This window comes from Pseudophryne corroboree (assembly GCF_028390025.1).
Source record: "Pseudophryne corroboree isolate aPseCor3 chromosome 3 unlocalized genomic scaffold, aPseCor3.hap2 SUPER_3_unloc_14, whole genome shotgun sequence".
Taxonomy (NCBI): domain Eukaryota; kingdom Metazoa; phylum Chordata; class Amphibia; order Anura; family Myobatrachidae; genus Pseudophryne; species Pseudophryne corroboree.
The window spans coordinates 406332-433337 of NW_026967502.1; the positions used below are offsets into that span (position 1 = coordinate 406332).

The 27006-nt window shown below is 46.1% G+C and overlaps 1 protein-coding gene across 1 annotated transcript; it reads right to left on the bottom strand.

Annotated features, from left to right (window-relative positions):
* Nucleotides 1-1169: 1169 nt before the first annotated feature.
* LOC134983378 (zinc finger protein OZF-like) lies at nucleotides 1170-25939 on the bottom strand. The gene is made up of 2 exons (XM_063949071.1): nucleotides 25425-25939; nucleotides 1170-2908 (listed from the first exon to the last, which is right to left on the bottom strand). The coding sequence occupies exons 1-2, from the start codon at nucleotides 25819-25821 to the stop codon at nucleotides 1833-1835; spliced, it is 1473 nt and encodes a 490-aa protein (XP_063805141.1). The 5' UTR covers nucleotides 25822-25939; the 3' UTR covers nucleotides 1170-1832.
* Between the last annotated feature and the right edge of the window lie 1067 nt (nucleotides 25940-27006).

The following is a 27006-nucleotide window of genomic DNA, read 5'->3' on the forward strand; positions in this document are numbered from 1 at the left end:
TATATGGAACATATGGTGTAACTAGATCTGACTCCTTTCATTCTCACCAGTAATAATGTTACTTATACATTTCCCCTTCTGTATATGTAACGTATGGTGTAACTAGATCTGACTCCTGTCATTCTCAACAGTAATAATGTTACTTATATAATTCCCCTTCTGTATATGGAACGTATGGTGTAACTAGATCTGACTCCTGTCATTCTCACCAGTAATAATTTTACTTATATAATTTCCCTTCTGTATATGGAACGTATGGTGTAACTAGATCTGACTCCTGTCATTCTCACCAGTAATAATGTTACTTATACATTTACCCTTCTGTATATGTAACATATGGTGTAACTAGATCTGACTCCTGTCATTCTCACCAGTATTAATGTTACTTATACATTTCCTCTTCTGTATATGTAACGTATGGTGTAACTAGATCTGACTCGTTATTCTCACCAGTAATGATACTTATAGATTTCCCATTGTGTATATGTAACGTATGGTGTAACTAGATCTGACTCCTGTCATTCTCACCAGTAATAATGTTACTTATACATTTCCCCTTCTGTTTATGTAACGTATGGTGTAACTAGATCTGACTCCTGTCATTCTTACCGGTAATAATGTTACTTATACATTGCCCCTTTTGTATATGGAACTTATGGTGTAACTATATCTGACTCATGTTATTCTCACCAGTAATAATGTTACTTATACATTTCCCCTACTGTATATGTAATGTATGGTGTAACTAGGACTCACTCCTGTCATTCTCACCAGTATTAATGTTACTAATACACTTCCCCTTCTGTATATATAACATATGGTGTAACTAGATCTGACTCCTGTCACTCTCACCAGTAATAATGTTACTTATACATTTCCCCTTCTGTATATGTAACGTATGGTGTAACTAGATCTGACTTCTGTCTTTCTCACCAGTAATGTTACTTATACATTTCCCCTTCTGTAGATGGAACATATGGTGTAACTAGATCTGACTCCTGTCACTCTCACCAGTAATAATGTTACTTGTAGATTTCCCCTTCTGTATATGTAACGTATGGTGTAGCTAGATCTGACTCCTGTCACTCTCACCAGTAATAATGTTACTTATACATCACTTTCCTCCAAATAGGACTCACAGAACTTTACATTCACAATTACACAGAGGACAAGATAGACAATAAGTAGAACAGAATAAAGACCTCAGCATGTGGGATGTATATTTAGGAAGTGAAGGAACATTAATGAAACATGTGAGTAACAGTCATCAGTCTGTTTGTGGTCACCAGGGTGGAGGTCTCTTGGACTGTGGGAGGCAGCAGGTTCCATGGTCAGGGCTGCATAGCTAACAGATCAACCACAAATTAATTACGGCAGATTCTTGGTACTGCTGGTAACAGTCTGAGGGGGAGAGGTAAAGAATTCCAGAGAAAGGGAGCAGCACGTGAAAAATCTTGGATAGGCATGGGAGGAAGTAATCAGAAGACAGGAGAGTCGGCATGCATTAGCATATGGACCTGTTTCACTAGGACTGAGTCACGGCCTACTGGCATCACCCACACCTGGAGCTCAGCTAGACATTTAGTATTGGTATTGTTTTCAGTACCCGGAGCAAAGACAGGTTATCTGCATAGTAGAGGTAAAGGAGGACATGACGTCTTATTATTTCACCCAGTAGCAGCATGTATATTGTAAAAAAAAAAACACAGGACATAGGATAAAACCTGAAGGAACAATGCAGGGAAATGGTGAAGATGAGTATACTCCAGAAGATTAAAATGGTTCCCCACCTGTGTGATGTCTACTGTGTCCAACAAGAGCTGATTTATTAATCACTCAGAGCATGCAAATGGCTTCACACCTCTGTGAGTTCTCTCATGTTGAACAAGATGTGATTTCCGTGTAAAACATTTCCCACACTCAGAACATGGAAATGGCTTCTCACTTGTGTGAATTCTCTCATGTCTAACAAGAGTTGATTTCTGTGTAAAACATTCTTCACACTCAGAACATGAAAATGGCTTCTCTCCGGTGTGACTTCTCTCATGTCTAACAAGAGTTGGTTTAAGTGCAAAACGTTTCCCACACTCAGAACATGAAAATGGCTTCTCTCCGGTGTGACTTCTCTCATGTATAATAAGATATGACTTGTGTGAAAAATCTTTTCCACACTCAGAACAAGAAAATGGCTTCTCTCCGGTGTGACTTCTTTCATGTTGAACAAGATTCGATTTCTGTGTAAAACATTTCCCACACTCAGAACATGTAAATGGCTTCTCTCCGGTGTGACTTCTCTCATGTCTAACAAGAGTTGATTTAAGTGCAAAACGTTTCCCACACTCAGAACATGTAAATGGCTTCTCTCCGGTGTGACTTCTCTCATGTTGAACAAGAGTTGATTTCTGTGAAAAACCTTTTCCACACTCAAAACATGTAAATGGCTTCTCTCCGGTGTGACTTCTCTCATGCATAACAAGATATGACTTGTGTGAAAAACGTTTTCCACACTCGGAACAAGAAAATGGCTTCTCTCCGGTGTGACTTCTCTCATGGTGAACAAGAAATAATTTCCGTGCAAAACATTTCCCACACTCAGAACATGGAAATTGCCTCTCGCCTGCCTTAACTGGCTGATGGGTAATACGCTTTGTGTTCTGTGTAAAACATCTGGCATCTATAGAACAGGGAAACTCTGTATCTACTCTCAGAGCTGGAACAGATGCACCAATATCAGAGTGATCAGGAGAACATTTCCCAGGATCAGAGGGATCAGCTGATAGAGCTGGATGTACAATTGGGGTAATGAGATTAGTTCCTGGAGAATCCTGTCTACTGTCATCTTTTATTTCACAATCCTGGGATGATATTAGATGTCCTTCTGAGATATTCCTGCTTGTGTGTTCATCTGCTGGAAATAAAATACATTTTGGAAATGTGAATTTTCATAAAACAATGAAAATCTGGTAAAGATCATGATCAAAACTGGAAAATTACTATAAAATGAGTAGACAAGACCCAGGGTGTTACATGGAACAATATATAATTCTGTAACAGACATTGTATCCAGTACTGTATTTCTAATATTGCTTTTATGTTTATCTTGAAAATAATACTAGGAAGCTTGGACAGGAGTGTTACTAACACTGAGCGAACATGTGGGATTACTAGAGGTGACATGGGCTGTGCAGTAATATAACATCGCCTGTGCATACATTTAGGTAACACTGAGATCATGTGGGATTACTAGAGGTGACATGGGCTGTGCAGTAATATAACATCGCCTGTGCATACATTTAGGTAACACTGAGAGATCATGTGGGATTACTAGAGGTGATATGGGCTGTGCAGTAATATAACATCGCCTGTGCATACATTTAGGTAACACAGAGAGATCTTGTGGGATTACTAGAGGTGACATGGGCTGTGCAGTAATATAACATCGCCTGTGCATACATTTAGGTAACACTGAGAGATCATGTGGGATTACTAGAGGTGACATGGGCTGTGCAGTAATATAACATCACCTGTGCATACATTTAGGTAACACTGAGAGATCATGTGGGATTACTAGAGGTGACATGGGCTGTGCAGTAATAAAACATCGCCTGTGCATACATTTAGGTAACACTGAGATCATGTGGGATTACTAGAGGCGACATGGGCTGTGCAGTAATATAACATCGCCTGTGCATACAATTAGGTAACACAGAGAACATGTGGGATTACTAGAGGTGACATGGGCTGTGCAGTAATATAACATCACCTGTGCATACATTTAGGTAACACAGAGATCATGTGGGATTACTAGAGGTGATATGGGCTGTGCAGTAATATAACATCGCCTGAGCATACATTTAGGTAACACTGAGATCATGTGGGATTACTAGAGGTGACATGGGCTGTGCAGTAATATAACATCGCCTGTGCATACATTTAGGTAACACTGAGATCATGTGGGATTACTAGAGGTGACATGGGCTGTGCAGTAATATAACATCGCCTGTGCATACATTTAGGTAACACAGAGATCATGTGGGATTACTAGAGGTGACATGTGCTGTGCAGTAATATAACATTGAGTGTGCATACATTTAGGTAACACTGAGATCATGTGGGATTACTAGAGATGACATGGGCTGTGCAGTAATATAACATCGCCTGTGCATACATTTAGGTAACACTGAGAGATCATGTGGGATTACTAGAGGTGACATGGGCTGTGCAGTAATATAACATCCCCTGTGCATACATTTAGGTAACACTGAGAGATCATGTGGGATTACTAGAGGTGACATGGGCTGTGCAGTAATATAACATAGCCTGTGCATACATTTAGGTAACAATGAGATCATGTGGGATTACTAGGGGTGAATTGGGCTGTGCAGTAATATAACATCACCTGTGCATACATTTAGGTAACACTGAGATCATGTGGGATTACTAGAGGTGACATGGGCTGTGCAGTAATATAACATCGCCTGTGCATACATTTAGGTAACACTGAGAACATGTGGGATTACTAGAGGTGACATGGGCTGTGCAGTAATATAACATCACCTGTGCATACATTTAGGTAACACTGAGAGATCATGTGGGATTACTAGAGATGACATGGGCTGTACAGTAATATAATATAGCCTGTGCATACATTTAGGTAACACTGAGATCATGTGGGATTACTAGAGGTGACATGGGCTGTGCAGTAATATAACATTGCCTGTGCATACATTTAGGTAACACTGAGATCATGTGGGATTACTAGAGGTGACATGGGCTGTGCAGTAATATAACATCGCCTGTGCATACATTTAGGTAACACTGAGATCATGTGGGATTACTAGAGGTGACATGGGCTGTGCAGTAATATAACATCGCCTGTGCATACATTTAGGTAACACTGAGAACATGTGGGATTACTAGAGGTGACATGGGCTGTGCAGTAATATAACATCACCTGTGCATACATTTAGGTAACACTGAGAGATCATGTGGGATTACTAGAGGTGACATGGGCTGTGCAGTAATATAACATCGCCTGTGCATACATTTAGGTAACACTGAGAGATCATGTGGGATTACTAGAGGTGACATGGGCTGTGCAGTAATATAACATCGCCTGTGCATACATTTAGGTAACACTGAGAGATTATGTGGGATTACTAGAGGTGACATGGGCTGTGCAGTAATATAACATCTCCTGTGCATACATTTAGGTAACACTGAGATCATGTGGGATTACTAGAGGTGACATGGGCTGTGCAGTAATATAACATCGCCTGTGCATACATTTAGGTAACACTGAGAGATCATGTGGGATTACTAGAGGTGACATGGGCTGTGCAGTAATATAACATCTCCTGTGCATACATTTAGGTAACACTGAGATCATGTGGGATTACTAGAGGTGACTTGGGCTGTGCAGTAATATAACATCGCCTGTGCATACATTTAGGTAACACTGAGAGATCATGTGGGATTACTAGAGGTGACATGGGCTGTGCAGTAATATAACATCGCCTGTGCATACATTTAGGTAACACTGAGAGATCATGTGGGATTACTAGAGGTGACATGGGCTGTGCAGTAATATAACATCTCCTGTGCATACATTTAGGTAACACAGAGATCATGTGGGATTACTAGAGGTGACATGGGCTGTGCAGTAATATAACATCGCCTGTGCATACATTTAGGTAACACTGAGAGATCATGTGGGATTACTAGAGGTGACATGGGCTGTGCAGTAATATAACATCGCCTGTGCATACATTTAGGTAACACTGGGATAATGTGGAATTACTAGAGGTGACATGGGCTGTGCAGTAATATAACATCGCCTGAGCATACATTTAGGTAACACTGAGATCATGTGGGATTACTAGAGGTGACATGGGCTGTGCAGTAATATAACATCGCCTGTGCATACATTTAGGTAACACTGAGATCATGTGGGATTACTAGAGGTGACATGGGCTGTGTAGTAATATAACATCGCCTGTGCATACATTTAGGTAACACTGAGATCATGTGGGATTACTAGAGGTGACATGGGCTGTGCAGTAATATAACATCACCTGTGCATACATTTAGGTAACACTGAGAGATCATGTGGGATTGCTAGAGATGACATGGGCTGTGCAGTAAAATAACATCACCTGTGCATACATTTAGGTAACACTGAGAGAACATGTGGTATTACTAGAGGTGACATGGGCTGTGCAGTAATATAACATCACCTGTGCATACATTTAGGTAACACTGAGAGATCATGTGGGATTGCTAGAGATGACATGGGCTGTGCAGTAAAATAACATCGCTTGTGCATACAATTAGGTAACAGCGAGAGAACAGAAAGGAAATATTACCTGTTATCCCTGTTACTGGAAATACTCCATGTGGCAGTCGCCATTGGTTACAGCAGGCCTTACAGTCACGTGTCGTGACTGTGTGCATTCTGTTTGCTATGAGTAAATTGTGCACGGTATTGTGATTGATAGCCTAGCCGTGACCCTGAGGTGAATTATTATTGATCCTCCCCAAAAACTGTACATGTCTTGAACATCTGTTACATTGTGCATCTGGAAAGTATTCACAGCGCTCCACTTTTTCCACATTTTGTTATGTTACAGCCTTATTCTAAAATGGATTACATTCATTTTTTCCCTCAAAATTCTACACACAATACCCCATAATGACAACGTGAAAAATTTATTTTTGGAGATTTTTACTAATTAAAAATAAAAAACTAAGAAATCACATGTACTTAAGTATTCACAGCCTTTGCAATGAAGAACAAAATTGAGCTCAGGTGCATTCTGTTCCACTGGTCATCCTTGAGATGTTCCTACAGCATAATTGGAGTCCACCTGTGGTAAATTCAGTTGATTGGACATACTTTGGAAAGGCACACACCTGTCTATATAAGGTCCTACACTTGACGGTGCATGTCTGAGCACAAACCAAGCATGAAGTCAAAGGAATTGTCTGTAGACCTCCGAGACAGGATTGTCTCGAGGCACAAATCTGGGGAAGGGTACAGAAAAATATCTGCTGCTTTGAAGGTCCCAACGAGTACAGTGGCCTCCATCATCCGTAAATGGAAGAGGTTCGAAACCACCAGGACTCTTCCTAGAGCTGACTGGCCATTTAATCTGAGCGATCGGGGGAGAAGGGCCCTAGGTCAGGGAGGTGACCAAGAACCTGATGGTCACTCTGTCAGAGCTACAGCATTCCTCTGTGGAGAGAACCTTCCAGAAGGACAACCATCTCTGCAGCAATCCACCAATCAGGCCTGTTTGGTAGAGTGGCAAGATGGAAGCCACTCCTTAGTAAAAAGCACATGGCAGCCCACCTGGAGTTTGCCAAAATGCACCTGAAGGACTCTCAGACCATGAGAAACAAAATTCTCTGGTCTGATGAGACAAAGTTTGAACTCTTTGGTGTAAATGCCAGGCATCATGTTTGGAGGAAACCAGGCACGGCTCATCACCAGGCCAATACGGGCCCTCATTCCGAGTTGATCGCTCGCTAGCAACTTTTTGCAGCGCTGCGATCATAAAGTCGCCGCCTATGGGGGAGTGTAGAGCGGCATTAAAAACTTTTTTGCAGTTTCTGAGTAGCTCTGGACATACTCAGCCCTTGCGATCACTTCAGTCTTTTTGGTCCTGGAACTGACGTTAGACACCCGCCCTGCAAACACTTGGACACGCCAGCATTTTCCCAAACACTCCCAGAAAACGGTCAGTTGACACTCATAAACGCCCTCTTTCGGTCACTCACCTTACGATCGGCTGTGCGAATGGATTCTTCGTTAAATCCATCGCCCAGAACCGATCCTCTTTGTACCCGCACGATGCGCCTGCGCATTGCGGCGCATGCGCAGTTTTGCAGAGTTTTAACCTGATCGTAGCACAGCATAAAGTTGCTAGCGAGCGATCAACTCAGAATGAGGACAACCATCCCTACAGTGAAGCGTGGTGGTGTCAGCATCATGCTGTGGGGATGTTTTTCAGCGGCAGGAACTGAGAGACTAGTCAGGATAGAGGGAAAGATGAATGCTGCAATGTACAGAGACATCCTGGATGAAAACCTGCTCCAGAGCGCACTTGACCTCAGACTGGGGCGACGGTTCATCTTTCAGCAGGACAATGACCCTGAACACACAGCCAAGAAATCATAGTAGTGGCTTCAAGACAACTTTGTGAATGTCCTTGAGTGGCCCAGCCAGAGCACAGACTTGAATCCGATTGAACATCTCTGGAGAGATCTGAAAATTGCTGTGCACCGACGCTTCCCATCCAACCTGATGGAGCTTGAGAGGTGCTGCAAAGAGGAATGGGCAAAACTACCCAAAGGTAAGTGTGCCAAAATTGTAGCATCATATTCAAAAAGACTTGAGGCTGTAATTGCTGCCAAAGGTGCATCAACAAAGTATTTAGCAACGGCTCTGAATACTTATGTACATGTGATTTCTAATGGGCCCTACACACTGGGCGAGGCCGCCAAAGTGCACGACGGGGGGAGTGAAGTTTCTTCACTACCCCCATCAACCGGCCCCATAGCACTGCATGCTAATATGGACGAAATTGTCCATACTGGCATGCATGAATGAGCCGGCATCAACGGGGCCACGCATCGTTCATCGTTGGTGCATGCACACTGAAAGATATGAATGAGATCATTCATATCTTTCAGTGTTATTGCCCAGTGTGTGGGACCTATTTGTTTTTTATTTTTAATACATTTTCAATACCCCATTGTCATTATGGGGTATTGTGTGTAGAAGTTTGAGGGACAAAATGAATTCATTCCATTTTGCAATAAGGCTATAACAAAACAAAATGTGGAAAAGTGAAGCGCTGTGAATACTTTCCAGATGCACTTATTTTGCTGATTTTCAAACTGTATCATATGTATTATAGAAGTCACTGGGCAGGGTGTTACTGGAGCCCTTTGAAAGATGGATTTCCTGAGTCAGCATTTGCTTACACTGAAGGGGGCCGTGCTATGGCCTAGGTAGAGACACACTGACCAGTAAGGTGTTAGCCCACGGCCATAAATGTGTGTCTGTTCAGTTATGGTTATGTTCTGGTTATTGTCCCCTGAGGAAGAACCTCGTCTACATGTATAAACAGACTGAAAAGTCATTAAATAACCCCTGCTCACTTTACCAAGAATTCCTTCAGGGATTTCCACACAAGCAAGCTTTGGGTGAGGACAAAAGGGATTCCTTTCTTTTTTCAAAGTGGCAAGGGTGGGGCCACTGAGTAAGGGTGGCATGTAGCACTATAAACCCCAGCAACTGAAACTGCTCAGGTTTCATTCTGGAAGAGACTAGCTTTGGGCTAAGAGAATGGGACCAGCTTCTGCTTCCTGGGGTCTCTCTCTCCCAGATCACCTAAGCCTCTTCGTAAGGTAACTTAGGGTTCTGAAACTTTATCTTTTTACTTTCTGAAATCGTAATCTGTGTGTATTTTTCACTATAATCTATTATACTCTGTAACTAACTGTAAGCTCGGAAGTATTCTTATTCTTAAAATTAAAACCTAATTTCTCGTTCTGATCTCTGTGTTCTTATGCCTGCGCCTTGCGAGGCCCACGCTACTGATTTTTAAAGTGTATTCTGGTAAAGCGGAACCAAAGAGCCGTAGTGGGCATGGCATTGCCCAGTAAAACTCTTGGTGGTGGCGAAAACCATGTTGGAAGTAACCTGTAAGTCACTGGTGGCGATTCTCAGATTGATGTATCTGGAGAATCGGACGGCGAGTTGTGACAAATTGTTGGCAGCTGTTGGATTTATAATTGCTTTTCTAAGAACTTAAGTGAATGTGGGGATAAATCCTTGAGAGGAATACCCAATTCACCAGAAATCAGAACACAGAGCTTTACAATACTTTTTAAAAAAAGTCACACAGTCAAAGCGATTCCCCCCCTCACCCCTTCTTTTGTTTTTCTTTTTCTATCTTTTTTATTTGGCAATAAGGTCCAGAATGACTACTGAGTACCAGCAGAGGAAAAGGGATGACCTGGTGGCACTATGCGTGCAGAGGAACATCGCCTGGTCTGGCCAAGGAGCAACTGATCCGGGCACTCCGGAATTCCATTCAGCCTCTAGCTGCTGAGGAAAGCCAGACAACGGGCAACCTTGCTACTGGGGCTCAGCCTGTACTGGACAAAACAACAGATGCCCGGCAGGGGATGGACGACTCTGCTGGGTACAGTGAGGGTTACCTTCAAACTGCTATCAGGCATATGAAGGACATGGACCCAGCCACCACTATGCCGCCGGTGCAGCACTGCCAAGCAACTGCTGACAGGGAAGTTGCAAATGCCAAGCATAGGGCCGAACGAGAAGCTGCTGAGCGCCAGGCCGAACACAAGTACCAGTTGGAACTGGCCAGAAAGCAGTCCATGATCCTGGTAGGAAAAATCATGACCAATTCCCTGTGTTGGAGAAAGACGGCGACCTTGATGCGTTTCTGAGAGGATTTGAAAGGTCGTGCCGACAATTTGCGCTGGATCCCAGTGAATGGGCCAGCTATTTAATACCAGGACTGAGAGGGAAAGCGCTGGAGGCATTTGCCGACCTTCCCCAAGAGCTGGGTGGCAATCACTGAACCAGTAAGAAAGCACTGCTAAAGTAATTTAACCTCACCCCAGACACTTACCGACCGAAATTCAGTCGCCTACAACGCAGTGTCTGATTTGTATTCTGGAGTTGTGGCTAAACAGACAACCATGTTCCATCAGTAGGCTGAGGAGGTGAAGGCAACAAAGTATGTCATACTCAAGGACTTAATTATCCAGGAGCAGCTTCTCTCACTGTGCCCAGCAGATGTGAAAGATAAGGTTGTGGACCGTGACCCTGAAACATCTGATGAGACTGCCAGCCTGGCTCCTGCCGCAAATAAATCATTTGGGGTGTGGTTTTGGCTTCTAAAAGCTACTGATCTTGGAGTCTCAACTCCTACCAATGTGCTGAGGAATGTGCCTGGGAGCATTGTGGCTACTGGATTACAAACTTCTCTATGGATTTGCAGTGGCTCTTCAGTACGGTCACTCCTTCAAACTCCTGTGTACAATTACATTGCATCCAGACAAGACAGTGTGGTAGAGTGCTGGGAAGTCTGACAGTAAACTGGTGTTTATTGGGACCAGTTGTTCTGGGGTTAATTTCAAATGTGTTTATCTTATAGCTGATTTAGAGAGCTTGTAGTAAGTAAATCTCTAAGAAATAACAGAAGTTTTGGTAGACTTACCGTTAACTCTGTTTCTCTGAAGTCCACAGTATCCACAGGATTACATTGGGTTGTAGGTGGCATCAGAGGATCGGGCACCAAACTGTTAAAGCTTTTGGGGCTCCCAGAATGCATTTGTCCAGCCTCCCTAAAACCCGCCTCCTGAACCAGGGAACTCAGTTTGTCATAAAGGCCAGGCAGGAGCAGGATCAGAGCGAGTAGGAAGACATATTCAGGCAAGAAGAACATACACTTCCATACCAGAAGGAAGGAGTCAGTAAGTGTAGAGATTCTCAAATCAGGTGCGTCAGGGTGGGTTCCCTGGGGATACTGTGGACTTCAGAGAAACATTTCTCAATGGTAAGTCTACCATAACTCCTGTTTTCTCCTTCAGGGTCCACAGTAGTATCCACAGAATTACATTGAGATGTCCCAAAGCAGCAATTAGGGGAGGGGACACTCCTGATTGGACAGGAGACTCCTACGCCCAAACGCATGTCTAACAAATGTATTTATGGATGACTATGTAGCTGCCTTACAGAGTTGCTCAGCAGAGGCACCACAGTGGGCTGCTCATGAAGGACCTACTGAACAGGTAGAATGGGCAGTGACATTATCCGGGATAGGGAGATCGGCTTGAGAGTATGCTTCTGAGATAGTCATCTAAAGCCATCTAGCCAATGTTTGCTTATTGGCAGGCCATCCTCTCTTGTGAAATCCGTATTGAACAAAGAGAGAGCCTGTTCCTCTGATGGCACTGGTACGATCCATGTAGATCCTTAGTGCACGGACTACATCCAACTATGCATCTCCCACAGAGAGATCCGGTGATTGAAAGGCCGGAACTACTACTTCTTCATTAAGATGGAACTTAGGAAGATATCCAGACTTGGTTCGGAGAACCGCTCTGTCTGGATGGAATACAAGAAATGGGGGACGACACGACAATCCCCCTAAATCTGATACTCTTCAAGCTGAAGCAATTGCCAGTAGAAAGAGCGCTTTAACTGTTAACCATCTGAGATCCACACAATGCAGTGGTTCAAATGGAGCAACTTGAAGCACCCTGAGAACCAATCCTAGGTCCCAAGGAGCGGTTTGTGGTACAAATGGAGGCTGAATGTGAAGCATTCCTTGGAAAAAGGTGCAAACATCTTGTAGATTTGCAATTTTCCTTTGGAACCAAATAGTTAATGCTGATACTTGTACTTTCATGGAAGCTATGCAGAGACCTCGTTCCATTCCAGCTTGAAGGAACGCTAGAATTCTTGAAACTCTTAAAGATCTTGGATCATATTTTCTGGTAGCACACTACTGAAAATATGCATTCCATATCCGGTAATAGATGCGAGCTGAGGATGGCTTCCTTGCTTTAAGCATTGTTTGAATTACTGCTTGTGAAAATCCCTTTGCTTTTAATATGGATGTTTCAAGTGCCACGCCGTCAAAGACAGACGATCCAGGTGTTTTTAGAGACAGGGACCCTGAATCGGTAGATCTGGTTATTGAGGCAGTAGGAACGGAGCGTCCGCGGACAGCCTCTGCAGATCCATGTTCCAATTTTGTCTTGGCCACGCTGGAGCTATAAATATCACGGCGCCCTCTTCCTATTTGAATTTTGGAATTACACTGGGTAACAGGGAGATTGGTGGGAAGACATATGCCAGCTGAAATTTCCATCTCACTGACAGGGCATCCACGAGATTGCTTCGGGATCCTTTGTTCTTGATCCGTATGCTGGTACCTTGTTGTTCTGACGTGACGCCATAAGGTCCACTTCCAGCAGACCCCATTTATTTACCAGAATCTGAAAAACATCTGGGTGCAAGGCCCTTACTCCTGCATGAATGTCGTGCCGATTGAGAAAGTCCGCTTCCCAATTTAGGACTCTGGGTATGAATACTGTGGACATGGCTGGATGATGAAACTCTGCCCACCTTAATGTGCGGCATACCTCCCTCATTGCCATCCAACTGTGAGTGCCTCCTTGATGATTGAGGTACGCTACTGCAGTGGCGTTGTCCGACTGAATCTGAATCGGTTTGCCGTGAAGCACCTATTTTGCCTGGGTGAGTGCCATATAGATGGCCCGAAGTGTTAGGACATTGATTGGCAGACAACTTTCCTCCTTGGTCCAACGCCCCTGGAAAGAGTATTGCCCTGTTACGGCTCCCCAGCCTTGGAGACTGGCGTCCGTTGTCAGAAGCACCCAGTCTGAGATCCAAAAGGGTCAACCTGTGTCAAGATGAGACGTCTGTAGCCACCAGGCATGTCTGAGTGCCTGATCATAGCTGTACTGCTACGATCAACTCGGAATGACCCCCATTGCTGCATGGATGGATACTCTCCGATTGTGTAGCAATCCGTGAATTCTCTTCTATATCATGGATCTTTTGTCCTGAGGTAGAAAGATTCTATGAAAACTGGTATCCAACACAGCCCCTAGGTGCGTCATCCACTGGGATGGAACTAGGGAGTACTTTGTCCAATTTATGGAGCCAACCGTGATCCTGTAAGCAGGCTGTTGTCACTTGTAGATGCCAGTGGAGAGATTCCTGGGATTGTGCCAGGATTAGATTCCCTGACGACGTAGGTGAGCTGCCATCACCACCATAATTTTGGTAAATACGCTTGGAGCTGTGGCAAGCCCAAAGGGTAGTGCCTAAAACTGAAAATGTTGTTGGAGCATTGCGAACCTGAGATAGCACTGATGAGAGAGTGCTATTGGTACATGTAGGTAAGCATCTTGAATGTCCAGGGATACCATGAAGTCCCCCCGGCTCCATTGCCAGGATAATGGTGCGTAATGTTTCCACATGGAATCGAGGCACCCAAATATATTTGTTCAGAGCTTTGAGATTGAGAATGGGCCAGTGAGACCCATTTGGCTTCTGAACTAAAAACAGAGTAGAATAGAAACCATGTCCTCGTTGTGCTGAGGGAACTGGTACTATCACTCCTGATTGTAGCAACTTCTGAACTGCATCTTGTAAAGCCCTGGCCTTTGTTGCCACTAGCGGCGGGCTGGTACTAAAGAACTGTTGAAGGGGACGTTTCTTGAAGGAGAAAGCGTACACGTGAGACACCGCTTCTTGAACCCAGGGATGTGGTGGACTGCTTCCAGACTTGTGCAAATTGAAGTAGGCCTCCCACCCTGGGATCCCCCAGTGGATGCCCATGCCATCAGGCAGAAGACTGGCTAACCAAGCCTGTTTGGACATGGACTTAACTCAAAGGACGCATGCGTTCACAAGGATTACACATCTGCTAATTTGCAATCCTTACTGGATCGGGCCCATAAGCCTTTCCTTCTGCTTCACCTTGTGGCTGAAAAGTCAGAAATAGCAGGAAATCTAGGTTTTGATGTAGATATCGATGTAAATGCAGCTTTTTTAGCGTTTGCTTCAGACATTAGAATATTGTCCAACTTTGTTCCAAACAGAATATTTCCGACAAAAAGTAGGGACTCCAATAAAGATTCCGTATCAGCCTTCCACGAACAAAGGCCCTCATTCTGAGTTGATCGCTAGCTACTTTTTGCAGCACAGCGATCAGATAGTCGCCTCCTATAGGGGAGTGTATTTTCGCTTTGCAAGTGCGCGAACGCTTGTGCAGCCGAGCGGGACAAAAAAGTTTTGTGCAGTTTCTGAGTAGCTCTGGACTTACTCAGCCACTGCGATCACTTCAGTATTCTTGGTCCCGGAATTGACGTCAGACACCCGCCCTGCAAACGCTTGGACCACTCCCAGAGAAGAGTCAGTTGACACCCACAAACGCCTTCTTCCTGCCAATCTCCTTGCGATCGGCTGTGCGAATGGATTCTTCCTTAAATCCATCGCCCAGCAACGATTTGCTTTGTACCCGTACGACGCGCCTGCACATTGCGGTGCATACGAATGTGCAGTATTGACTTTATCGCTACGCTGCGAAAAACAGCAGCGAGCAACTCAGAATGACCCCCATAGTCACACTGCTCTACGAGCTGCTACTGGGGAAGCTGAAGCCTGAGAAGGTAATATACCCATATCTAGGGCTGTATGGGATAATTGTTCTCTTGTTCCATGCATAGAGATATCACTTTCCAAGGCTTATGCCCAGCCTGTGACAGCTTTTGCCAGCCATGCTGTGGCCATAGTTGGTCTTGTATTTGCCCGTTAGGGAAAATACAGCCTTAGGATAACTATACATTTTTCTGTCTGTTGCATCATGTAATGATGATGAAGGCAGAGGTAATGTAGATTTTCGCACTAATCGAATAAGGAGATTTATGGTAGACTTACCATTGTTAAATCTCTATCTGCAAGGTAGATTGGTTCCACAGGGAAACATCAGGGTGTAGAGATGGATTTGATCCAGGCACCAACACGCTAAAGCTTCAGACTGTCCCAGGATGCATTGGGGCCTCCTCAATAACCCCGCCTCCAGGCACTGAGAGCTCAGTTTCGTTAACCAGTCCAATGCAGGAGCAGGTAAAAGAGAAGGCAGATGTTAGTCACATAGAACCATGTTCTCACGCCAGAAGAAGGGACCAGCGGCTAATGCCATACAAACCCATAGAAGCTAGGTGCGTCAGGCTGGGCACCCTGTGGAACCCAGTGTACCTTGCAGAAAGAGATTTAACAATGGTTAGTCTACCATAAATCTCCTTTTCTGCAGCGAGGTACATTGGTTTCCACAGAGAAACATTGGGGATGTCCTAAAGCAGTTCCTCAAGGGAGGGGACGCGCCATACCGGGAATGAGAACCCGGCGTCCAAAGGAAGCATCCTGGGGGGCGGAAGTATCGAAGGCATAGAACCTAATGAATATGTTCACCGAGGACCACGTAGCCGCCTTGCACAATTGTTCAGCAGACGGTCCAACAGACAGAGTAGAATGGGCATTAATAGCAGCAGGAGCTGGGAGTCCAGCCTGCGCATAGGCTTGTGCAATCACCATTCTAATCCATCTGGCCAAGGTTGGTTATTCGCAGGATAGCCACGTTTGTGAAAACCAAAAAGTACAAAAAGGGCATCTGACCTCCTTATAGAGGCAGTCCTTTCCACATAGATACGGAGAGCCTTAACCACATCCAATTACCGCTCTTTGGAGGACATATCAGAAGAGATGAAGGCCAGAACCACAATCTCTTGGTTAAGGTGAAAAGATGACATCACCTTAGGTAAATAACCAGGGAGAGTTCCAATAACTGCCTGGTCATGGTGAAATATCAGAAAGGGTGGACGACAGGACAAAGTGCCTAACTCTGACACCCTCCTAGCAGAGGCAATAGCCAGTAAGACCAGGACCTTGGCCGTGAGTCATTTAAGGTCCACTGTCTCAAGAGGTTCAAATGGAGACTCTTGCAGGGAGCAACAGGAGGGACATAGCGAGACTGAATCCATAAAACACTCTAAGTGAAAGTATGAATGTCCGGAATAGACGCAATTTTTCTCTGAAACCATACCAACAAGGCAGATATGCAGCATGAACCTTGAGGGAGGCCAGATGAAGGCCAATGTCTAGGCCTCGTTGCAGAAAAGCCAGAATTCTGGAAGTTCTGAATCTGTATGCATCATAATTCCGATCAGCACACCAGGTGAAGTAAGAATTTCAGACTCTGTAATAAATCTGCACAGATGCCGGTTTTTGGGCCTTCAACATAGTTTTGATAACCACCTCGATGAATCCTTTGGCCCTCAGGAGTGATGCTTCAAGAGCCACGCTATCAAAGCCAGTCTGGGCAGGTCTGGGTAGATTCAAGAGCCCTGAACGAGGAAGTCTGGGCGTTGAGGAAGTAGAAGAGGACGCTCTATCGAGAGACCCTGCAGGTCTGAGAACCAGTGCCGTCTGGGCCATGTTGGAATGACTACAAGTAGTATTCATCCTTCTTGTTTGAACTTCCATAGTAGCTTGGGCAGGAGACACTGGGGGGGAACATGTATGGCAGCCGAAAGTTCCATGGAATTGCTAGTACGTCCACGAAAGCTGCTTGAGGATCCCTGGTTCTTGATCCGAAGTTTGGAACTTTGTGATTGTGTCGAGACGCCACCAGGTCTACATCTGGTAGGCCCCACTTGTCCACAAGGAGTTGAAAGACTTCTGGATGAAGACTCCACTGTCAGGGGTGCACGTCCTGGCGACTGAGGAAATACGTTTCCCAGTTTAGGACTCCCGGAATGAACACTGCCGATATTGCTGGCAGAAGGCGTTCCGCCCAACGAAGGATTTTTGTCACTTCCATCATTGCCATGCGGCTTTGAGTGCCGCCTTGATGGTTTAGGTATGCCACCGTGGTGGCGTTGTCTGACCGTACTTGAACAGGCCTGTACTGTAACTGAAGCAGGGCGCGAGACAAAGCATAGAACACTGCCGCCCGCAATTCCAGAATGTTTATCAGGAGGAGTGATTCCTCCACGGTCCACCGACCCTGAAAAGAGTTTTGCTCCAACACCGCGCCCCAAGCCTTCAGACTGGCATCCATAGTCACCAGTTGGGGATCCAGAAGGGACGGCCCCTGCTGAACTGCTGGTCCTGGAGATGTGAGACCTGATCCGATGAGGTAGGCCATCCCACTTGGAAAGGATTAACCTCTGCAGAGGGCTTGAATGAAATTGAGCGTACTCTACCATGTCAAAAGCCGACACCATTAGGCCTAGTACTTGCATCGTCGAGTGCATCAACATTCTTGGCCGAGAAAGGAAGCATCTGATCCTGTCCTGAAGCTTCAGGACCTTCTCTGGAGACAGAAACAGCCGCTGACTGTGCGTGTCCAGCCCCCCCAGGTTCACCATGCTCTGAGCTGGAACCAGCGAGGATATCTTCCAATTGATGAGCCACCCATGGGCTTGTAGAAAGCTTACCGTCAGTTACAGATAACTGAGGAGGACATCGTGGGAGTCTGCCAGAATCAGCAAGTCATCCAGATACGGCAGGATCCTGACTTCCTGGCGACGGAGATGAGCCGTCATCACGGCCATAGTTTTGGTGAAGATCCGAGGGGCCATAGCCAGTCCAAATGGCAGATCCTGGAACTGATAGTGGAGGTTGCCAATAGCAAACCGCAGATATTGCTGATGCGATATGGTAATAGGTATATGCCTATAAGCATCTTGTATATCCAGGAATACCATATAAACTCCGGGTTCCATCGCCAGTACAATTGAGTGCAGTGTCTCCATATGGAACTTGGACACACTCACAAATTTGTTCAGCGACCCGAGGTTGAGTATAGGTCAGAAAATAGGATTTTGATACCTACCGGTAAATCCTTTTCTGTGAGTCCGTAGAGGATGCTGGGGACACCAAAAGAAGCATGGGGTATAGACGGGATCCGCAGGAGACATGGGCACTTTAAGACTTTCAAAGGGGCGTGACCTGGCTCCTCCCTCTATATCCCTCCCCAGACTCAGTTTGGAACTGTGCCCACAGAGACGGACATTTCGAGGAAAGGAATTAACAATCAAGGTGAGCATAATACCAGCTCACGCCATAAGCATGCCGTATAACATGGCATTCAACGGAACACATGCCACCGGACATGAACAAAATTCAGCAACAAGCTGAAGAACTGTAACACAACCTGTGTGTAACCACAACCAAACCGCAGATACAGTACGCACTGGGACGGGCGCCCAGCATCTTCTACGGCAGGCATGTCCAAACTGCGGCCCTCCAGCTGTTGTGAAACTACATATCCCAGCATGCCCTGACAGAGCTTTAACATTCTCTGACAACAAAACTGTGTCAGGGCATGCTGGGATATGTAGTTTCACAACAGCTGGAGGGCCGCAGTTTGGACATGCCTGCTCTACGAACTCATAGAAAAGGATTTACCAGTAGGTATCAAAATCCTAATTTTCTATTTCGTCCTAGAGGATGTTGGGGACACCAAAAGAACCATGGGGATTATACCAAAGCTCTATAGCGGGCGGGCGAGTGCGGATGACTCTGCAGCACCGATTGATCAAACTTAAGGTCATCATCGGCCAAGGTATCAAACTTGTAAAACTTAGCAAACGTGTTTGACCCCGACCATGTAGCAGCTCTGCAAAGTTGCAATGCCGAGACACCCCGGGAAGCCGCCCAAGACGAGCCCAGCGTCCTAGTGGAATGGGCCTTCACCGATTTCGGTAACGGCAAACCTGCCGTGGAATGAGTCTGCTGAATTGTCTGACATATCCAGCGGGCAATGGTCTGCTTGAAAGCAGGACACCCAATCTTATTGGGAGCATACAGGACAAACAGAGACTCTGCTTTCCTAATCTGAGCCGTTCTGGCGACATAAATCTTCAAAGCACTGACCACATCTAGAGACTTTGACTCAGCCAAAGAGCCAGTAGCCACTGGCACCACAATAGGTTGGTTGATATGAAAAGAGGAAACCACCTTTGGCAGAAATTGTTGGCGAGTCCTCAACTCTGCTCTATCTTCATGGAAGATCAAATAAGGGCTCTTCTGAGACAAGGTCGCCAACTCTGACACCCGCCTTGCGGATGCCAATGCCAACAAAATGACAACTTTCCAAGTGAGGCATTTCAACTCCACTTTACGTAAAGGTTCAAACCAATGTGACTGAAGGAACGTTAAGGTCCCAAAGTGCCACAGGGGGCACAAAAGGAGGTTGGATGTGTAACACCCCTTTTACAAAGGTCTGCACCTCAGGAAGTGAGGCCAATTGTTTCTGAAAGAAAATTGACAAAGCAGAAATCGGCACTTTTATGGAGCCTAATTTAAGGCCCGCATCCACTCCATTTTGTAGTAAATGGAGAAAACGTCCAAGGTCAAATTTCTCCACCAGAGCTTTCTTGGACTCGCACCCGGAAATATATTTCCTCCAAATACGGGGATAGTGCTTCGACGTCACACCCTTCCTAGCAAGAATAAGGGTATGGATGACTTCACTGGGAATACCCTTTCGGGCTAAAATCTGGCGTTCAACCGCCATGCTGTTAAACGTAGCAGCTGTAAGTCGTGATAGACGAACGGCCCCTGCCGTAGCAGGTCCTCGCGAAGAGGAAGAGGCCAGGGATCTGCGACTAGTAATGCCTGAAGATCCGGGTACCAAATTCTCCTTGGCCAGTCTGGAACTACAAGGAGTGCTGGAATCTTTGTTCTTCTCAAAATCCTCAGAACCTTTGGTATGAAAGGTAGCGGAGGGAATATGTACACCGACTGAAACACCCATGGCGTCGCCAGTGCATCCACTGCCGCAGCCTGATGGTCCCTGGACCTGGAACAATACTTCAGATGTTTCTTGTTGAGGCGAGACGCCATCATGTTTATATGGGGAACCACCAAAGACTTGTCACCAGTGTAAAGACCTCTTGATGGAGGCTCCACTCTCCTGGATGGAGATCGTGTCTGCTGAGGAAGTCCGATTCCCAGTTGTCCACTCCTGGAATGAATATCGCTGACAGAGCGCTTGCATGTTTCTCCGCCCAGCGGAGAATCTTCGTGGCTTCTGCCATTGCTGCTCTGTTTCTTGTACCGGCTTGACGGTTTATGTATGCCACTGCCGTGATATTTTCCGATTGGATCAGAACTGTCAGATTTCAAAGATGTTCGACTTGTAGAAGGCCGTTGTAAATGGCCCTCAACTCCAGAACGTTTATGTGAAGATGAGTTTCTTGACCTGACCATTTTCCTTGGAAGTTTTCCCCCTGTGTGACTGCCCCCCAACCTCGGAGACTTGCATCCGTGGTCACTAGGATCCAGTCCTGGGTCCCGAACCTGCGTCCCGCTAAGAGGTGAGAGCTGTGGAGCCACCACAGGAGTGAGATTCTGGTGTTGGGAGATAGAACTATTCTCCGGTGCATATGAAGGTGGGATCCGGACCACTTGTCCAATAGGTCCCACTGAAACACTCTGGCATGGAACCTCCCAAATTGGAGGGCCTCGTATGCCGCCACCATTTCCCCCAGCAATTGAATGCATTGATGAATGGAGACTGTTGCTGGTTTCAGTATGAGTTTTACCAAACTCTGAATTTCCAGAGCCTTCTCCATAGGAAGGAGCACTCTCTGCTGGACTGTGTCCAGTATCATACCCAAAAACGCCAACCGCGTTGTCAGGACTAACTGTGATTTTGGCAAGTTTAGGAGCCAACCATGCTGTTGAAGAATTGACAGGGACAGTACAATGTCTTGTATCAACTTGTCCCTGGATCTCGCTTTTATCAGGAGATCGTCCAAGTACAGAATAATTGTGACTCCTTGTTTGAGGAGGAGAACCATCATTTCCACCATCACTTTGGTGAAAATCCTCGGAGCCGTGGATAGGCCAAACGGCAACGTCTGAAATTAGTAATGGGAATCCTGGGTCGCAAATCTCAGGTAACTTTGATGAGGGGGATAGATGGGGACATGGACGTATGCATCCTTTATGTCCAATGAGACCATAAATTCCCCTTCCTCCAGACTGGAGATCGCCGCTCTGAGAGACTCCATCTTGAATTTGAATTTCTGCTTGGTTTTACCGAGCCATCCAGCATCGGCACCACAAACAGGCTTGAATAAAAGCCCTCCCACTGATGTGCCAGGGGAACCGGGACCACAACCTGATTTTGACACAAATTTTGTATTGCTCCGCAGACTAGAGCCCTGTCTGGAAGCGAAGCTGGTAAGGCTGATTTGAAAAAACAGCGAGGGAGAACGTCTTGAAACTCCAGTTTGTACCCTTGGGACACAATTTGCAAAACCCAAGGGTCTAGGCCCGAGCGAACCCAGACCTGACTGAAGAGCTTGAGACGTGCCGCCACCGGAGCGGTCTCCTGTAGGGAAAGCCCAGCGTCATGTGGTGTATTTGGCAGAAGCCGGGGAGGACATCTGCTCCTGGGAACCCGAGGAGGCGGGTGCTCTCTTGCCTCTACCCCTACCTCTGGTAGCAAGGAAGGAATTACCTCAACCTCTCCTATATTTGTTGGGCCGAACGGATGCATTTGCTAATGGTGTGGCTTCTTTTGTTGCGCAGGAACATAAGGTAAAAAGGACGACTTACCCGCGGTAGCCGTTGACACCAAATCAGTAACTCCGTCACCAAATAGTACACCACCTTTATATGGAAGAGACTCCATATTTCTCTTGGAATCAGCATCAGCATTCCACTGGGGAGTTCAAAGCGCTCGCCTAGCCATAACTGACATAGCATTTGCTTTAGCACACAGAAGGCCAGAATCTCTCGCAGCCTCTTTCAAGTACGCTGCCGCGTCTCTAATATAACCAAGCGTCACTAGGATGCTATCCCTATCGAGATCATCCAAATCAGAAAACAAACTGTCTGCCCACTACTCAATAGCGCTACTGACCCACGCTGACGCAATGATAGGTCTGAGCTGCGTACCCGTGGTTGTATAAATAGCTTTCAAGGTAGCCTCCTGCTTCCGATCAGCCGGTTCCTTAAGGGCTGTCGACTGAGATGACAGGAGAGCTACCTGTTTAGATAAGCGCGATAGGGCTTTGTCTACCGTGGGGGCTGTCTCCCACTTTTCCCTATCAGCAGAGGGAAAGGTGTACGCCACCGTGATCCATTTAGGAATTTGAAATTTCTTATCAGGGCTGTCCCAGATCTTATCAAAGAGAGCGTTCAATTCAAAGGAAGGAGGAAATGTAACCGACCGCTTCTTTTACTTATATAAAAGGACCCTGATTTCAGGAGTAATAGGCTCCTCTGTGATTGTTATGATTCCCGTACTCCAGACCAGAGGAGATCTTTATGGCAGAGGTCTGAGTACTGGAAAGATATGCTGGTACGGGAGCAGGAAAGCCTAGTAACCCCTGGCGCCCTAACTCCGTTGTCTCGCCCGTGTTATCAGAAATCCCCTGCGAGACTATGGTTGCTTGAGCCCATGGCAGCCGCGTTCGAAGGGCGGATTATGTCTGCACCATATAGAACCTCCTATACACACTGCGCCAGGTAGAACCTCCTATACACACTGCGCCAGGTAGAGCACGTTATACATATTGCACCAGATAGAGCACGTTATACACTTTGGACAAGGTAGAGCACTTATACACACAGGAATATGCTAATAAGAGATTAAACAAAAAAAAAAGTTTTCCTTTATTTCTAGCCCATTCACTTGACCCCACTACAGAAGACATAATTCCAGTTGATAATGGAGTTCTACGGCTTATATTGGGAGAAGACTGGCATGTACCCATTATTAGGCAACCAATGACTTAAACCTAAAAGTTCCAGAGGATGACACTTTTTGTATCATCGCTGAGGCCGGCATATAATGCTGGGACTTATGGTCCCATGGCATGTTGTGATGGGACTTATGGTCCAATCACCCCTGCTGGCACATCATGCTGGGACTTTTGGTCCCCTCACACCCCCTAGCACTTATGGCACCACATATCTTAAATGCTGTCCCTCCCAGGAGTCTAACAGAAGATTCTTAGCAGACAGACAGGCGCGTCCCCTCATTGAGCAGAGGGCTCAGGGTCACTCACTCCGGCCCAGATGAGCTGCTGCATAGAGACACAATCATCCAGTACATAGCAGGTGCCCCCGGTGATCAGGTAATCCACCATCATGCACCGTTTTCCATATGGATTCAATACACACACAAATACCATATAACTGAGCATCTCTTGATTCCATGCTCACACCATATAAGTGAGCATTTCTGGAACACACGCGCACACACACTCTTTCTCACACTCTATTTCTGGATTGCATACATACACGGGAGAGCTGTGACACGACTGGGCTCCTTCCTGTCCCGGCGGTTGCTAGGCTGCTGTCATGGCAACGCGCCAGAAGATGTGCCCGGGGAGCCGGGGGTTAACTCAGTTTGTTATGACCAGCGCGGTCCCTACGCAAGGATAGGCGGCTGGCGCCACAGCCCCCAAGTGAATCCGGGTCCGGTGCAGAGCGGAGCGGAGGGTGAGGGAAGGGAGGGAGATCACATGCTCCATGGTCTCCTCCCCTTCCTCTGCAATTGGAGAGCAGAACTGATTGACGGCACAGGACAGCGCTGCTTATTGGTCAGAGCGCGTCCTGAGGGACCCAGCGGTTTTTAATTTTTGAGTCCCCACCTGCAATAATGGGGTAAAATACGCGTCATAGCGCGTATTTGCGAACACTGATATATACTATAAAATATGCCCCCCGCCCCCTTTTTTTAGTCCCCCTGGCACTTGCTGTGCAGAGAAAGGACCAGCGTGTCTGTGGCTTGATGAGGAAGGAAATGGCGCAGAGTATAGTGAGCAGTGAGGATGAAGCCGCGCCCCTGCAATGACGCGCTTCGGTCCCGCTTTTTTAAATTAATTATTTATACTGGCGGGGGTTAGGACAGTGCCTCTGGCCAGTTTATACTGAGGTAAATGCTGCCTCAGGGCGCCCCCCCCCACTCCCCAAGCGCCCTGCACCCAGCGGTGGTGTCTGTGTGGGAGCATGGCGCGCACTGTGCTTTCCTTGCTGCGCGGTACCTCCAAATACCATCAAACTGAAGAGAAGTCTTCTTCTCCTACTCACGTGTCTTCTGACTTCTGGCTCTGAAAGGGGGTGACGGCAGGCTGTGGGAGCGAGCATTCGAGCGTACCCGGCATTCATCTCCCCTCAGGTGCGGAGGCATCCTGTCAGCAACAGCAGAGCCCTGGAACTCATCAGAAGTGGGTCATACTACTCTCCCCTCAGTCCCACGAAGCAGGGAGGCTGTTGCCAGCAGACCTCCCTGAAAATAAAAAAACCTAACATAAGTCTTTTCAGAGAAACTCAGTAGAGCTCCCCCGAGTGTTTCCTGTCTCGCTGGGCACATTTCTAAAACGGAGTCTGGGGAGGGATATAGAGGGAGGAGCCAGGTCACGCCCCTTTGAAGGTCTTAAAGTGCCCATGTCTCCTGCGGATCCCGTCTATACCCCATGGTGTCCCCATCATCCTCTAGGACGAAATAGAAAGACCCATTGGGTTTTGGAACAAGAAACAGGGCCAAGTAGTATCCTCTTCCTCTCTGGGACAGAGGAACCGGCACTACCACTCCTGTATACAGGAGGGAACTCACCACCATTTGTAGAACTTGCGCCTTCAACGGGTCCGAAGGGGGATAGGTGTATAATAGGAGTGATGGCTCCTGACTCCACACTGGGAAAATATATATTCCTCAGTTTATACTGACAGAGGAGGATGTAGGATAAGAGATTGCTGTAGTGACTGAGAAAGGAGAATATGTGACTATTTTCTGTAGTAATTGTTTATTACTCACCTGTGCTGATATCTGTAGGGATCTCCTCCTCCTTACACTGCTGATCACCCCTCACATACGTCTCTTCTTCTCCCTCTATATCTTCTGCCTTTATATCAGACACATACATCTCTTCTTCTCCCTCTATATCTTCTACCTTTATGTCAGTCACATAGGTCTCTTCTTCTCCTTCTATATCTTCTGCCTTCATATCAGTCACATACGTCTCTTCTTCTCCCCCTGTATCTTCTGCCTTTATATCAGTCACATACGTCTCTTCTTCTCCCTCTGTATCTTCTGCCTTTATATCAGTCACATACGTCTCTTCTTCTCCCTCTGTATCTTCTGCCTTTATATCAATGACATACGTCTCTTCTTCTCCCTCTATATCTTCTGCCTTTATATCAGTCACATACATCTCTTCTTCTCCCTCTATATCTTCTGCCTTTATATCAGTCACAAACGTCTCTTCTTCTCCCTCTATATCTTCTGCCTTTATATCAGTCACATACGTCTCTTCTTCTCCCTCTATATCTTCTGCCTTTATATCAGTCACATACGTCTCTTCTTCTCCCTCTATATCTTCTGCCTTTATATCAGTCACATACGTCTCTTCTTCTCCCTCTATATCTTCTGCCTTTATATCAGTCACATACGTCTCTTCTCCCTCTGTATCTTCCGTTTTAATATCAGACAGACGTTCTTCCTAAAAAATACAAAAAACACTATAATGTATAAGACACACAGCTGCTCTACAGATCATATAGTGACAGTTACTTTGGTATATTGACGAGATCCTAAATCCCACCTACCTGATCCTCCTGTGGGATCCTGTGATTCTCCTCTGTACAATCCTGGGAATACAAAGGACGGGGACATCTCTCTGGGGTATCTCTGTTACTGGGCCCATCTGTAGGTATAGTGTATATATGTGATTATCAGATGACGTGTGTGTATATAGGGGCCCCCATACCTGCTCTCCCCTGTACAATACATGAGTCTCCTCTTACCCAGTGATGTGAGGGGTCGGTGATTCTCCATCATCACGTCCTTGTACAGACCTCTGTGTTTCTCTATATACTCCCCCTCCTGCATGGAAACATAGACAGTGACATCCTGAAACCTTATAGACACCTGACACACACAGTGATACAGTCATCACCCAGACACATCCCCTGGTGTTACTGTATAATGTCCCATTCCCAGCAGTCACCTCTCCGGTCATCACCTAGACACGTCCCCTGGTGTTACTGTATAATGTCCCATTCCTAGCAGTGACCTCTCCAGTTATCACCCAGGCACATCCCCTGGTGTAACTGTATAATGTCCCATTCCCAGCAGTCACCTCTCCAGTCATCACCAAGACACATCCCCTGGTGTTACTGTATAATGTCCCATTTACAGCAGTCACCTCTCCAGTCATCAGCCAGAAACGTCCCTTGGCGTTACTGTATAATGTCCCATTCCCAGCAGTCGCCTTTCCAGGCATCACCCAGACACATCCCCTGGTGTTACTGTATAATATCCCATTCCCAGCAGTCACCTCTCCAGTCATCACCCAGAAACATCTCCTGGTGTTACTGTATAATATCCCATTCCCAGC

Coding starts and splice junctions, on each gene's coding strand:
- LOC134983378 (XM_063949071.1), bottom strand. CDS start 25,821: ATGTATGTGACTGATATAAAGGCAGAAGATATAGAGGGAGAAGAAGAG. Junction 2,909..25,424: donor CCCTACAGATATCAGCACAG/GTGAGTAATAAA, acceptor TTTTATTTCCAG/CAGATGAACACACAAGCAGG.